The sequence below is a fragment of the Ambystoma mexicanum genome, chromosome 8 (assembly GCF_040938575.1).
Source record: "Ambystoma mexicanum isolate Mex_15411 chromosome 8, UKY_AmexF1_1, whole genome shotgun sequence".
Taxonomy (NCBI): Eukaryota; Metazoa; Chordata; class Amphibia; order Caudata; family Ambystomatidae; genus Ambystoma; species Ambystoma mexicanum.
The window spans coordinates 621,739,927-621,752,476 of NC_090929.1; the positions used below are offsets into that span (position 1 = coordinate 621,739,927).

The 12,550-nt window shown below is 46.9% G+C and overlaps 1 protein-coding gene across 1 annotated transcript in view; it reads right to left on the reverse strand.

Moving 5' to 3' along the window:
• KIF17 (kinesin family member 17) overlaps window positions 1-12,550 on the reverse strand; it is a 1,103,253-nt gene that overhangs the window by 484,039 nt on the left and 606,664 nt on the right. Inside the window, exon 9 of the mRNA XM_069610326.1 lies at window positions 5,497-5,651. Coding sequence (XP_069466427.1) covers window positions 5,497-5,651 — 155 coding nt within the window. The remainder of the gene's footprint in view (window positions 1-5,496; window positions 5,652-12,550) is intronic.

Genomic DNA, 12,550 nt, shown 5'->3' on the forward strand with positions numbered 1-12,550 from the left:
GAACCTACTCCACGATTTCTGCTCAACCCTGCCCGTCCAGAACCTTCTGCCCCCTCTCCTTCACTTACAACATAAAATGCTACAATTTATATGGAAAGGTAAAAGGGCTGGGATTCCGAAAAAAGTCATGATGGCTAACGCTCGCTTGGGAGGACTGGGGCCCCAAACGTACGCAAATATTACATGGCCTCACAACTGGCGCGATTCCCCGTATTTGATATGATATGATATGGCATTTATAACGCGACAAAACACAAGTGTTTCAAAGGGGAAACAGAGGGAAGACAGACACAACGATCCTACTAGGCCAAGTGACATTGAGATTGCGCAGGTGCAGAGGAAGTGGAAAAGTGCAGGGGGAAAGGGGTAAAGTAGTAAATAAAGACAATAAATAAAAGTGCGGCCAGCTGGTGGCCAGTGCAAGGGTAAGTGCAAACATCAGGTGTCAAGTGCTAGTAGGGGCTGTAGGGATACAGAACAGTCCCCGAGTGCAAGGGTTGCCAGGGGGGCAGGGCAGGTTTGCAACTGGCAGGGAGGGGAAGTGGGCCCGAGATCAGAGGGTAGCCAGGTAACCAGTGCAAGATCAGATTCAGTCAGGAGATCAGCAGGGGAGAGGAGGAGAGAAAGCAGAGCAAAGAGGAAGGTCTTGAGGTGCTTCCGGAACCGGAGATGGTTCTCCTCAAGTTTTAGTGAGGAAGGGAGGCTGTTCCAGAGGGAGGCCCCAGCAAAAGAAAGAGATCTACCACCAACTCGCTGCTTGGAGAAGCGACAAACCCTGAGGGAGTTCGAGGCGGATGAGCGAAGAGCTTGAGAAGGAAGATATTTAGGAAGAGAGAGTTGAAGGTATTGAGGTCCGAGGCCCCAGAAGGCCTTGTGGACAATGCAGAGGGTTTTGAACTTAATCCTTGCCGCCACTGGGAGCCAGTGCAGAGATTTCAGTCCCGGAGAGATACGATCCCTGGGCTTGAGGCCAAGGACAAGTCTCACAGTCCTGTTTTGGATAAGTTACAGAGGGTGGAGAGTAGAGGCAGGCAGATTTAGAAAGAGACTGTTGCAGTAGTCCAGCCTAGAGAGAACCAGAGCTCTGGAGACAGTGAGCTTCTGGGGGAAGAAGAGGAAGGGGAGAATACCTCTGAGGAGGTGTGACTTCTTAGAGACGTCAGAGATGTGAGGAGAGAAAGAAAGTGTGGAGTTGAAGATGACCCCCGAGGTTTTTAGCCTCACAGGTGGGAGCAGGAAGAGGGCCAAGATGAGGAGAATCTCGGTCTTACTGGCATTAAGGCGGAGATCAATGGTGGCACACCACTCCTGGATGGCGGAGAGAAGGAGAAGAGGTGGCAGAAGGGAGCGTGAAAATGAGTTGAGTGTCATCCGCATAGCACTGAAAGTTGGGGCAGTGAGAGGCAATGCAGTGGGCAAGAAGTGCCAGGTATTGGTTGAACAGCCAGGGAGAGAGGCTAGGCCCCAGCAAACACCACAGGCAGAGACAGAGGAGAGGAAGGACCAAGTTGGACCTGGGAGGGTTGAACGGCGAGGAAGGAGGTCAGCCAAACCAGGACCTGATCGGTGATACCCAGGTTAACACAGAGACAGTTGAGCAGGATGGCATTGTTGACTGTCAAAGGCAGAAGAGAGATCAAGTAAGATGAGGACACAGGGGGTGTTGGAATCGAGGTTGGAGATGTTCAGCAGAGCAGTTTCCGTGCTTCTGGCAGTTCTGAAACCAGACTGATGGTCATGGAGACAACCAACAGATTCAGTGTGAAGAATAAGCTGGGTGATGGCCAGCTTTTCCAGGAGTTTGCCCAGGAAAGGAGTGATGGAGATTGGACAGTAGTTAGCCGGGCAGAAAGGGTCGGCAAAGGGTTTCTTAAGAAGAGAGTGCACAAGGGAGTACTTCAGGGGGAAGGGGAAGACTCCAGTGGCGAAGCAGTGGTTGCAGAAATCAGCCAGAGCAGGAGCCAGAGTGTCAATGTGGGCCTTGATGGTTTTGGAGGAACAGGGGTGAACCTGTTTTGACGAGACTTTCATAGATCAGACTTGTCTAGAAACCTTGTCTGAGGAGAACAGGGGAAAGGCAGAGAAGGAGGGAGGAGAGGTGGCCAAAGAAGGGCCAGAGGAAGAGCAGGGAGTAGAGGGAGGAGGGGGAGAGGAAGAGAGAGAGAGGACAGGATGTCCTGAGTTTTAGAGACGAAATGAAAAGCCAGGGCCGTGCAGAGGGCCTGGGAAGAGACACGAGAGGTATAGACTGCAGCAGGATTGGCAAGTTCCTTGCAGATTTTAACAAGTTCGACCGAGTTGTTAGATGCCGCAGAGATGCAGGCTTGGATGAGGGCTCTCTTCTTGGTGTGGACGGGGAGCCGGTATTGCCTTTGGAGCAGGCGGCAGGCCAGTTTATCAGAGGATGGGCCGGAAGCACGCCATTCCTCTCAGCCACCCTGCACTTGCGTTTAAGGGTGACGAGGTCTGAGTCGTACCAAAAGGTGCACTTGGCTTTGGCCTTCAAGTGGATCCTCATGACAGGGGCAAGAACATCGAGATTATCAGATATAGCAGAGTGGAGCATAGAAAGGGCTGTGTCAGGGTGTCAGTCTGCCACGGGGGGAAAGAGGGGGTGAGAAAGTGGCAGCGATAGCCTCAACTGACACATGCTTCATGGGTTGGATAACCGAGAAGGTAGGTGGCCGTGCTGGAGTTGGGTTGGCCTGAGGGTAGAGAGGGTGAGATGGGACAAAAGGAGAAAGTGATCACTCCAGGAGAGAGGAGTGGTGAGAGGGATCGAAAGTGGAAGGTCTGAAGAGATCAGAACATCCAGAGTGTGCCCTGCAGAGTGAGTCGGGCCAGAGGGGAGAATAGAGAGTGATAGAGAGTTGCAGAGGTCACGAAAGAGTCCAGTGGAAGGACAGGAGGCATCCAGGTGGATGTTGAAGTTTCCAAGAAGGAGGAGTTGAGTGGTTGAGACCAGGAGGGAAGAGGAGAGGTCCGCCTAATCAGGGCGGAAGGAGGAGATCTGACCAGGTGGCCGATAGATGGTAGCCACAGTAAGAGGGCCAGGAGAGAGAGAGAGCCTGCAGACGAGGCATTTGAAAGAGGAGTAGGCATACGTGGGAATGACAGAGGCAGGAATCCACTCAGGGAAGATCAGGACTACATCCCCCGCCGGTACAGTTGGATCAGGGCATGGAGAGGATCTTGTAGCCATCAGGGAAGACAGTGTCAAAGCTTGTGATAGAGCTGGCCGTGAACCATGTCTCGGTGGGACCGAGGACATTGAGGTCAAGTTCTGCCAGGAGGCGGCAGATGTCAGTGGAGTGTTTGACAGCTGAGCGAGAGTTTAGAGTGCCAATATGGAGAAGGTTACCATCCTTGAAAGACTTCCGAGGAGGGGTACAAATCAGAGGTACGCCCTGTGGAGGTGTAGAAGATGCCTGAGGGGGGGGCAGAAGAGGAAGGAGGAGAGGGCAAGGTAGCCAAGGAGGAGAAAGCAGGGGAAGGCGAGGAAGCCGTGGAGGGGAGAGAGGGGACAGCAGGGGAAGAAATGAAATTGATGAGGTGCGGGAAGCGTCTATCAGGTTGGCTTGAGGGCCTTGGACCAAGGCGGTACCATTCAAGTAAACATTAATGATGACCTTAGAGGAATGGAAGGAGGCCTGGCGGGCCTCCCACCGGGTGCCACCATTAATGTAGGAGGAAGAGAAGGGAGAGAGCACAGAGACCATGTGTAGAGTCCATAGGTCTGGCGAGGGAACAACAGAGGATGTCGATGGAAGTTTGCCTGGAGGAGGCACTACTATAGGTGTGGCTCTCCCCCTCCAACGTACCAAAGAGGGTATACCTAGAACAATCTAAGTTACCATTACCCCTCAGCTTCCTCCCATACATCCCTTCCCTAGGGCGGAAATCCTGGCCGGGTACCCTCTCCTCCACAAAATGCACTCTAAAAATATGGGACTAGGTGATGAAATCCAAAGGCATGCCAACTGGCCAGGGCCCCAATACCCCTGTTTTTCACAACCAAGCTTTCACCCCTGGAAATCATCCCACAAATGTCAGAAATCAGTTGAGGGGCGGGCTGCAAACCTTCGCACAATTGTTTGAAAATGGGCAACCACGCACGTTTGAGAGCTGCAAAGTAACCTTTCAGCTGAGCGAGTTGGACAGATTCTCATACATCCAACTTCGCCATTGGTATACCCACCCCGTATTGAGACAAAGAGCGCTCAAGCTCCCCACCGCATAGAACTTACCCTGCAGGGAGAACCGACCAGAGGGAACATAGCCAAACTGTATAGACTGCTCCAAGATTACTTGTTATCCCAGCGTCCCGCATACATGGCACGATGGGAAACAGACTTGGGACACCCAATCGAGAATAACACTTGGGTGGACATTTGGACGAGAAGTTACTCCTCATTGATATGTGTCACAAACAGGGAATGTGCCCTCAAACTTCTTCTCTGATGGTATTGCCCCATAGTATGCCTACACCACATCCAGAACTCACTGGACCCGAAATGCTGGCAAAACTGTGGAGCGTTAGCCACCTATTTGCACATGTGATGGGACTGCCCTAGTGTCCAGGCCTTCTGGGATAAAGTCCTTTCCACAATTGAAGCCATCACGTCCATTAAACTCCTGAAAGACCCTGAGGTGATCCTCCTTGGTAATCCAATTTAGAAGGTTTATCCGAGGACACGGGTGACCGCCAAACTCATTTCTCAACTACTTTTGGCAGGACGGATCACGATCACTCACCCCTCGAAAGCCCCAGTGGGCCCTCTGACTGCATTATGGTGGGTCAAAATATGGGACATCCTAGTAGCGGAAAAAGTCACAGTGACCAAAGAGGGGTTCCTACACAGATTCACTGACATATGGGCACCACTGTTGGACTACGACCACTCCTACCCAGCATTAACCTTCAAACCCTGGTTACCTAGACTAACTCTGGGGGATGTCACTTGAAGAAATCGCCCTGAATGCTCCCTGACCTATAAGTACCACGGGTCGAGAGAGCTGAAAGGAGGGGCGGGGAACTTCTGTGGAAAGGGAAACGGGGAACAATTCTGCACAACTGATCTGATGTTGTTACTTATCATTGTTTCATGCAAAAATGCTATATGTTTGACCTCACATCTGTGACCGAATAAAATAAAAAATGTAAAAAATTGACGACACAAGCGAGTTAAAAAACTATAACATATTTGAAAGCAGTGAAAACAGCCGCAACAAAAACATGTCAGGCAGTAGATCCTCAACTTTAATCTCAAAGGCTGCTGAACATTGCAGGTTCAAGCCTGAGGCATAAGCTTTGTAACCCTTTATCAAACAAAAAAATCGACAACATATCCTTTGTACTTATGTATCAGAAATCTCACCTGGTGTGATTGACTTGACATTCAGGAAGTGGCCAAGTCATGATTGTGTACCATTTTCTATGGCACCTTTCCCAAAGTGCAGGGTGCAGTTCAATGGTGCTTACAGTAAGGTACTAACCTGGCAAGTACAAGCTGCTGGTCAAGACCAGTGGTAAGTTGTTTGGAATCTGTGGATGCAGTTGTGGCAGCAGGGGAAACCACCTGTTCCATTTCCGAACTCTCCCTTTTGGCGCTTCGGTTGTGCTGGACGATTTGCGGATGGGGCGTGCCAGGCTACCAAGTAACAAAGAAGAACAAATTACATAAAGGGATTCTTCCAATAAAATGCATACTGATTATTGCTAAACTCATCCAAGATCCGGGCTGAGGGCATTGAGAAATACTCCTAAAGAAGCTGAATTACTGTCAGAACACCTTAAAAGGCTCACTTAATGGTTCATTTTGTAATAGGAAGGGGGTGGGAAGCCTTTGTTCATGGTGACAGAAATCCAAATAAAATACTATGCTAATTCATCTTTAATTACTCTCATTGCATATATTTAAGAATTTTAATTATCTGTAATAACATTCACTAAGGGTATTTTTTATCATACAGCCACTTGAATAGCTCCAGTTGTCATAGACAGCGTTTAAATAAAAGTTTAAGCATTTTAATTTGTTAGTAGTAGCCACTTGATCGAGCTCGAGGGCAAAATGTCTTATAATTATAGAGTCATCTGACATCATTTTGGTATTCTTTTGAAACAGGAAGAGTAAAGACAAGCACTCAATTTTGGAATGCAAAGTTTGGGAGAATCACTCTTAAATATATGGAAGAAAACTAGAGACTCATTACAGGTTTGGCAGTGCAGAAAAAAAGGAGTGGTAATTCTTTTACGGCCACTTTTCACACCCTGTCAAATTATACTTTTTGGTGGATTTACCGCTGTGAGAATTAGCACATGGTAATTCCTCTGATTGCTGGAGGAAAAGTGGCAAATTCACCTCCAACTTGTTGCTAGAGGTAAATCCTCCACTTGATCTCCAGAAATCGCCACATTTACAGCACAGTAATTCGGCCGCAGAAAATCCACCAAAAATCCCCATGGAGTCATATGGATCCAAAAATGGGAAATTACCACCACTTATAATCCTGTGGTAACTCTATGGGACCAAGTGGAAGTAACGATAATTGAGTTTGACAGTATTTCAGCAGATTTACCCCTGGAATACCGCCAAACTCGTAATGAGGCCCCTGGACTGGAGACATTGTTGCAGCAAAAAAAAATATTTCCAACAGCATGGTCTCTGCCATAGATACACATGCATGACAGAAGGAAATGTGCAGTGACCATACATATGTAAGAAGGAACGGGTGAATGGGTTCCTTCTATGCCTTCCCCCATACGTTTGTATTAATGCATGTCCCTGTATACTTCTCTGCACTCCCACTTATCAACACCCCTAGATAGTCCTTTTGCCTGACCCACATTTATACTTTTTTGTTCCAGTGGTGGCTGGTAAATTGTTAAAGTATTGGAGAGAAAATGTTTTCTTCAAATTAAAACAAGCAAGCATGACTGAATAAGCTGAGATGGGTTCGTGGGGTAATATCCGAGAAACGTTTTACATTCATGGGCTAAAATGGGGTATTTCAGAGCACATATGTTAGAAATGTTGGGTAAAAAGCCAGAGTAATTTCAGTCAGAACTATAAGGGAACACATAAAATACTTCAATAGATGTTAGGTCGCCAACAGTACACAGGAGGAATTTCAAAAACATGTTCACGCTGGTTGTGCTAAAAAAGAAAAATGGTAAGGCCTGTCTCAACAATGTATGCCAGCATTGTCACTGAAAAACACATTTTCATGTTCTTCTAAAAAGAAAATCAGGAGGCCTAAATGAACAATATACGCAAGCCACTGCAAACCATCAAATCATGCATCCTTTCTCAATAACTTATGTCATCACAGACCCCTCACTCCTATTGTGCTGGCTTTGTCCATATTGTATTGTATTGTATTGTAATTTATTTATATAGCGCACCAAGCCCTTGGGCATCTGGGCACATTTCTTACAGAAGTAAAGCTTTAGTAGTTACATAGGCATACAATAGGTTATTTGCAAAAGGATAACAGTAGTTACAGATAAGTATTTACAAAAGTATTTACATAATGATGATGTGATGCAGTTGACAGGGTATAGTGGAAAGATTTCCATGGTGTAACATTCAGTGTGTAAGGTTAATCAGTATAGTTGATTGGTCAATTTGAGCCAGGATATTACCTGACTTCTGAATAAAAGGAAGGAAGGTTCGGGTCTGATAGTTGCTGGTAGCGAGTTCCACATTTTGGCTGCAAGGACTGGGAAGCTATTGTCGCGTGCCTTTTGGAGCTTGAACCTAGGAATAGACAAGGCAGTTGGAGTATGAGGATCTGGTAGGCCGGTCTGATGATTTCTGTATGAATTTGTCACACAAGTACTTGGGTGCTAGATTGTGTAAACATTTGAATGTAAGTGAGAGGGTTTTGAGGCTGACTCTTTGGGGGACAGACAACCAGTGTACACTGTGCCTTTACTCTGTGATGTGGTGAGATCTAGGGTGGTTGGTTGCTGATCTGAGAGCCTTGTTTTGGAAAATTAGAAGCTTTTTTAGGTTGTGATGGTTAGTGCTGAGATAGAGAGCATTGCAGTAGTCTATCTTGGAAAGGACTAGTGCTCTGGCTAGTGTCATGCAGTTACCTGTGGTCAAAAAAGGTCTGCAGGCGTTAATTACCTTGCACGTGTATGTAGTCGTGGAGGCAGTAGAGTTGATTTGTCTTGTCAGAGAGATGGAGGAGTCAATGTAGATACCTAGAGTTTTTACGTCTTTTGAGACCGTAATATTATTGCCATCAATATTGAAGGCATTGAATTGTTTGTCGAGTCTGTTGAGTCTGATTTGAGTGCCTACAGGGAGCAGCTCTGTCTTGTGGTCATTTAGTCATAGACCATGTTTGGCCATCAAGGCTTGGATGATTTGGTAGACAGCGTTTAGTCGATTGGAGTCTGTGTTGTAGTCACCATAGATAGGAATAAGGATTTGGGTGTCGTCCACATAGTTTGTGTAGGGGACACCCAAATGGTCTAAATCGTCAAAGAGGGGCTTCGTGAAAATCTTGTATAGTGTGGTTGAAGTGCATGATCCTTGGGGATCCACAGATGACAGGGACTGGGGTAGCCGAAGTGGTGGGTGAGAGGCCCCAGGTAGGGTAAAATACCTGAGAGTGGACATAGCGTGTACAACGCAAATCACTAGAGTGCTAAACTACTCGGCCCTAACTGGGACGCTCTGCGCTAAATTGACACGGTGGAGCCACCTACCGATTTCACTGATGGGACATCTTGCACTTATCAAAATGATCATACTCCCCAAACTATTCTATCTATTCAGCACCATACCGGTGTGGCCCGGGAGGACCATTTCTATCAAGATACAGGGCGCATGCTCAGCCTTTATTTGGAAAGGACAACCTAGGGTAAGCTGGGAACGGCTAACTGAGCCATACGAAAAGGGGGGGGCTGGCAGCAGCAGACTTCGAACTGTACCAGGCATATTGCGCAAAATACTGGGTGGAGAGCCCCCCGAAGCACCACATGTAGCGATGGAGAGTCACAAGACAAGCCCCGGTCAGCTCCTTCCTAGACTCGCAAAAAAGAGGCAGCCGGATTGATAACTCCATGAATCCAACTTTGGTGACCTGCAGGGCGTGGGATAGGCTAGTTGGGGATGCCCGAGACACAGTATTATATCATCCTGGGATGCCGATATGGACCGCACCCTTTCTCCCTCCGACTCTAGATGCGACACTAGCTACACACTGGAGGGAGAGGGGTGTGTGTCTCCTTGTGGACGTGTACAGGGAGGGGCAATTTGTGGATTGGGACATGATCAAGATGGTGGTGGGGGACAACCCTCTCCAGAAACGCCAATACCTCAGGTTGCGCTCAGTGATGGCGGATGTGTGGGCAAGTTTCCCGGCAGAACCCCAAATACACCAGAGTTTAGGATATGTGCTCACCAATAATACGTCAAGGAAATCAGTGTCCATGCTCTACAAAATCACCCTAGCGAATAGAGTGACCCAGACCATAAAACTCAGACGCGAGTGGGAACTAGACCTCAGTATCTCATACAGAGATGTGCAGTGGTCACAGTTATGTGGATTATCCAGAAATATATCATGCAACTCCAGGTACCGACTGATTCATTACAAAATACTTAATCGGGTCCACTACACCCCCGCACAACTCCAAAGCATATACAACACGGCCTCTGGGAAATGCCGTAGGTGTGGAAGCGAGAACGCTGGTATACTGCATATGCTATGGTCATGTGCGAGACTCACAGGTTATTGGGCAGAGGTTTGTGCTGCGCTAGATGAGATGACTGATCACATTGTACAATGGGACCCAGGGTTCTGTGTGCTGGGCATAGTGACCAAGATGAACCCAATACAATACAGGTTCCTTAAATCAGAGCTTATTGTTGGCTAAGCATGTAATATTAATGCATTGGAAGAGCAAAGATCCCCCAACCATTGGAGAATGGATGAGAGACATGACCTAGGTAAATGATAATGAGGAAGTGTATTCTAGCTTACTGCCAATGACTTGTCGACCCAAGGACATTTGGGGGGATGTTCAGATCATACCTGTCAAATATGGAACATAGAGAAAGAGACCAAGGTGACATGAGTAATTAAAGTCTATAACGTCTGAAATTTGTATTGTAACCGTGTTAGGTCAGTTGCTGTAGCCATGAATGTAATGTAATCATGATCTGTGTAAGTTAACTAAAAGTTTTTTAAAAAAAGGAAGTTGTGGGTGAGTAGACTCTAGTGGTTCTGTTGTTTAAGAAGGACTGAATCCATGAGGTGGCTTTGTCAGAAAAATGTGCCGCAGATGAGAAGTGTTTACATACCAAATACCAATCTTTCACCGTAGACAATATTCCCATCAAAGTCTCTCAAACTATCAAAACACTGGGTGTGTATCTCGAGTCCAGCCTCACTATGGACAGACAGGTAAATGCCATTGCCTCTTCCGCAGCATATCACTCCAAACTCATCAATGCCATCAGGCCCTTCCTATCACGCCAAAACTGCATCTCAATTGCAAGAGCCATCATCGGCTCCAGACTGGACTATTGCAATGCTCTGTTCATTGGAATCTCCCAAAAAAACCTCGCCAAACTCCAGATTGCCCAAAATAATGCCTTAAGAGCTGCTAAAGGCACCTCTTGCAAGGAACACATCTCAGGGATCAGAAGGCAGGTACACTGGCTTCCCATCAAGGAAAGGGTGGTTTTCAAAACCCTGGCCCTTACACATAAGTGTCTTCACAACCTAGCCCCTCCCTATCTGACTCAAAGGATATCTAGACAAACAGTCACCAGACCTTCAAGGGCAGCCTATGCCAACCGCATCACTGTCCCGCTCACACGCAGAGTGCGCGCAGGAGACACCAGCTTCCCTACTATGGCGGCAACCTTATGGAATAGTCTCCCAGCCCAGATCAGATCAATCAACTCACACTCGACCTTCCGCAAGGCCTTAAAAACCAACCTCTTCACCTAAAGCCCCCGTCTTTCTAGGTATGCATGTCTATTGTATCACCCTGTATAGGGGAAGATCTGCCTTGCCACTTGTTACCTTACCTATATTAGAGTATTAGTAACCAACTGTAACAACCTATGTGTATTCTCTGTAACCATGCAAATGCACCTAAGCAAATGTATTTAAATATACCTTTTAGGGCTGCTTACTGTAACCCTCAAGCAAGCCTTCTTAAATTTCCTTAAAGCGCCTCGTTGCCTGTGGGCTGTAGTGCGCTCTACAAATGCAAAATAAATAAGACTTTGTGGTCCATCAGGTCAAAGGCAGCAGGTGGATCTAGTAACAAAAGGAGTGCTAAATTGCTTTTGTTTTTTATCATCTCCATTTGTGTTAGTAGGTCTAACAGGGCTGTCTCCGTGCCATGTCTCGGTCATAAACCTGATTGGCAGAGTCCTAGTAGGTTTTTACTTTCCAGGTGATGCTGAATCTGTAGATAGGCAGGCATGTCCAGACAGAATTTTGAGGAGAAAGGGCACGGTTGTAGTTGGTCTATAATTCGTTGGGGTGTTTGGGTCAAGGGTAGGTTTCTTTAGAAGTGTCATGACTCATTCATCCTTCAGATTCATTGGTACTGTGTTGGTAGCGAAGAAAGCATTAATTAGGGCTGTGATAAAGGGTGCAAGATCTTTCGCTGACTATTTGACGGTTGATGCAGAGCAGACATCTCCTAGGCTTCTAGATGCTTTCAGGCTCATGATTATATCCTCAACATCCTTAGTGGCGAGAGGTGTGAATTTAAACAGATCAGGTTTATTAGGTAGGTTTATTAGGTAGGTCCATAGAAATTCATGAAGCTTATCTCAGCAATATATGACATAATTGCTACTGTAAAAGACATGTTCATGTTGCTTGCTACCCAGATTCTGACTCAATGTCACTCGCTTTGTACAGGTTCTGCCCCAATGTGGCTTTCAGTGCTAAGGTGCTACCACAATGTTTCTCACTGTGCCACATATCTGCCCCATGTCACTCTCCGGGGCTCATGCTCATGGCGGCGCAATTTTGGAAACATGCGTAAAAAAGCCTTGAGAAGGCTTTTACACGTGCTTGTTATGTCACGCCCCATTTTCATTCTTTTGTATGGCGGAGAGGAGAGGCGGAACGTAACATGTGTTTCTGATGCCTTTCTTCCTCTTTGCCATACAAATGCTCCAGCAATTGTGCTGGCATGAATTTTCCTGCCAGCACAAATGCTTGAGATTCCTATGGATAAAGCATCAAGCAGGTGAACCCCATAGGGACCCATTGTAAATGTTGACTGGCGAGCTTGCATGGCAGGTAGCGTTTACAAATACAATTAAGTCCTGCCTGATATGCGAGCATGGTAAGCTGTGCTCACAAATGAAATTAAACTCTGCCTGACATGGAAGCATGTCGGACAGCGTGTAATTGTATTTGTGAGCAATGCTTACCATAGGAGCATGGCAAGTGGCACTCCCAATTAAAATGAAACGCTGCCTGGCATGCATTATCGATCGGCTGCCATTGCTGATACCACTCAACATCAAATAATCCTCATTTGGAGTGCACCACT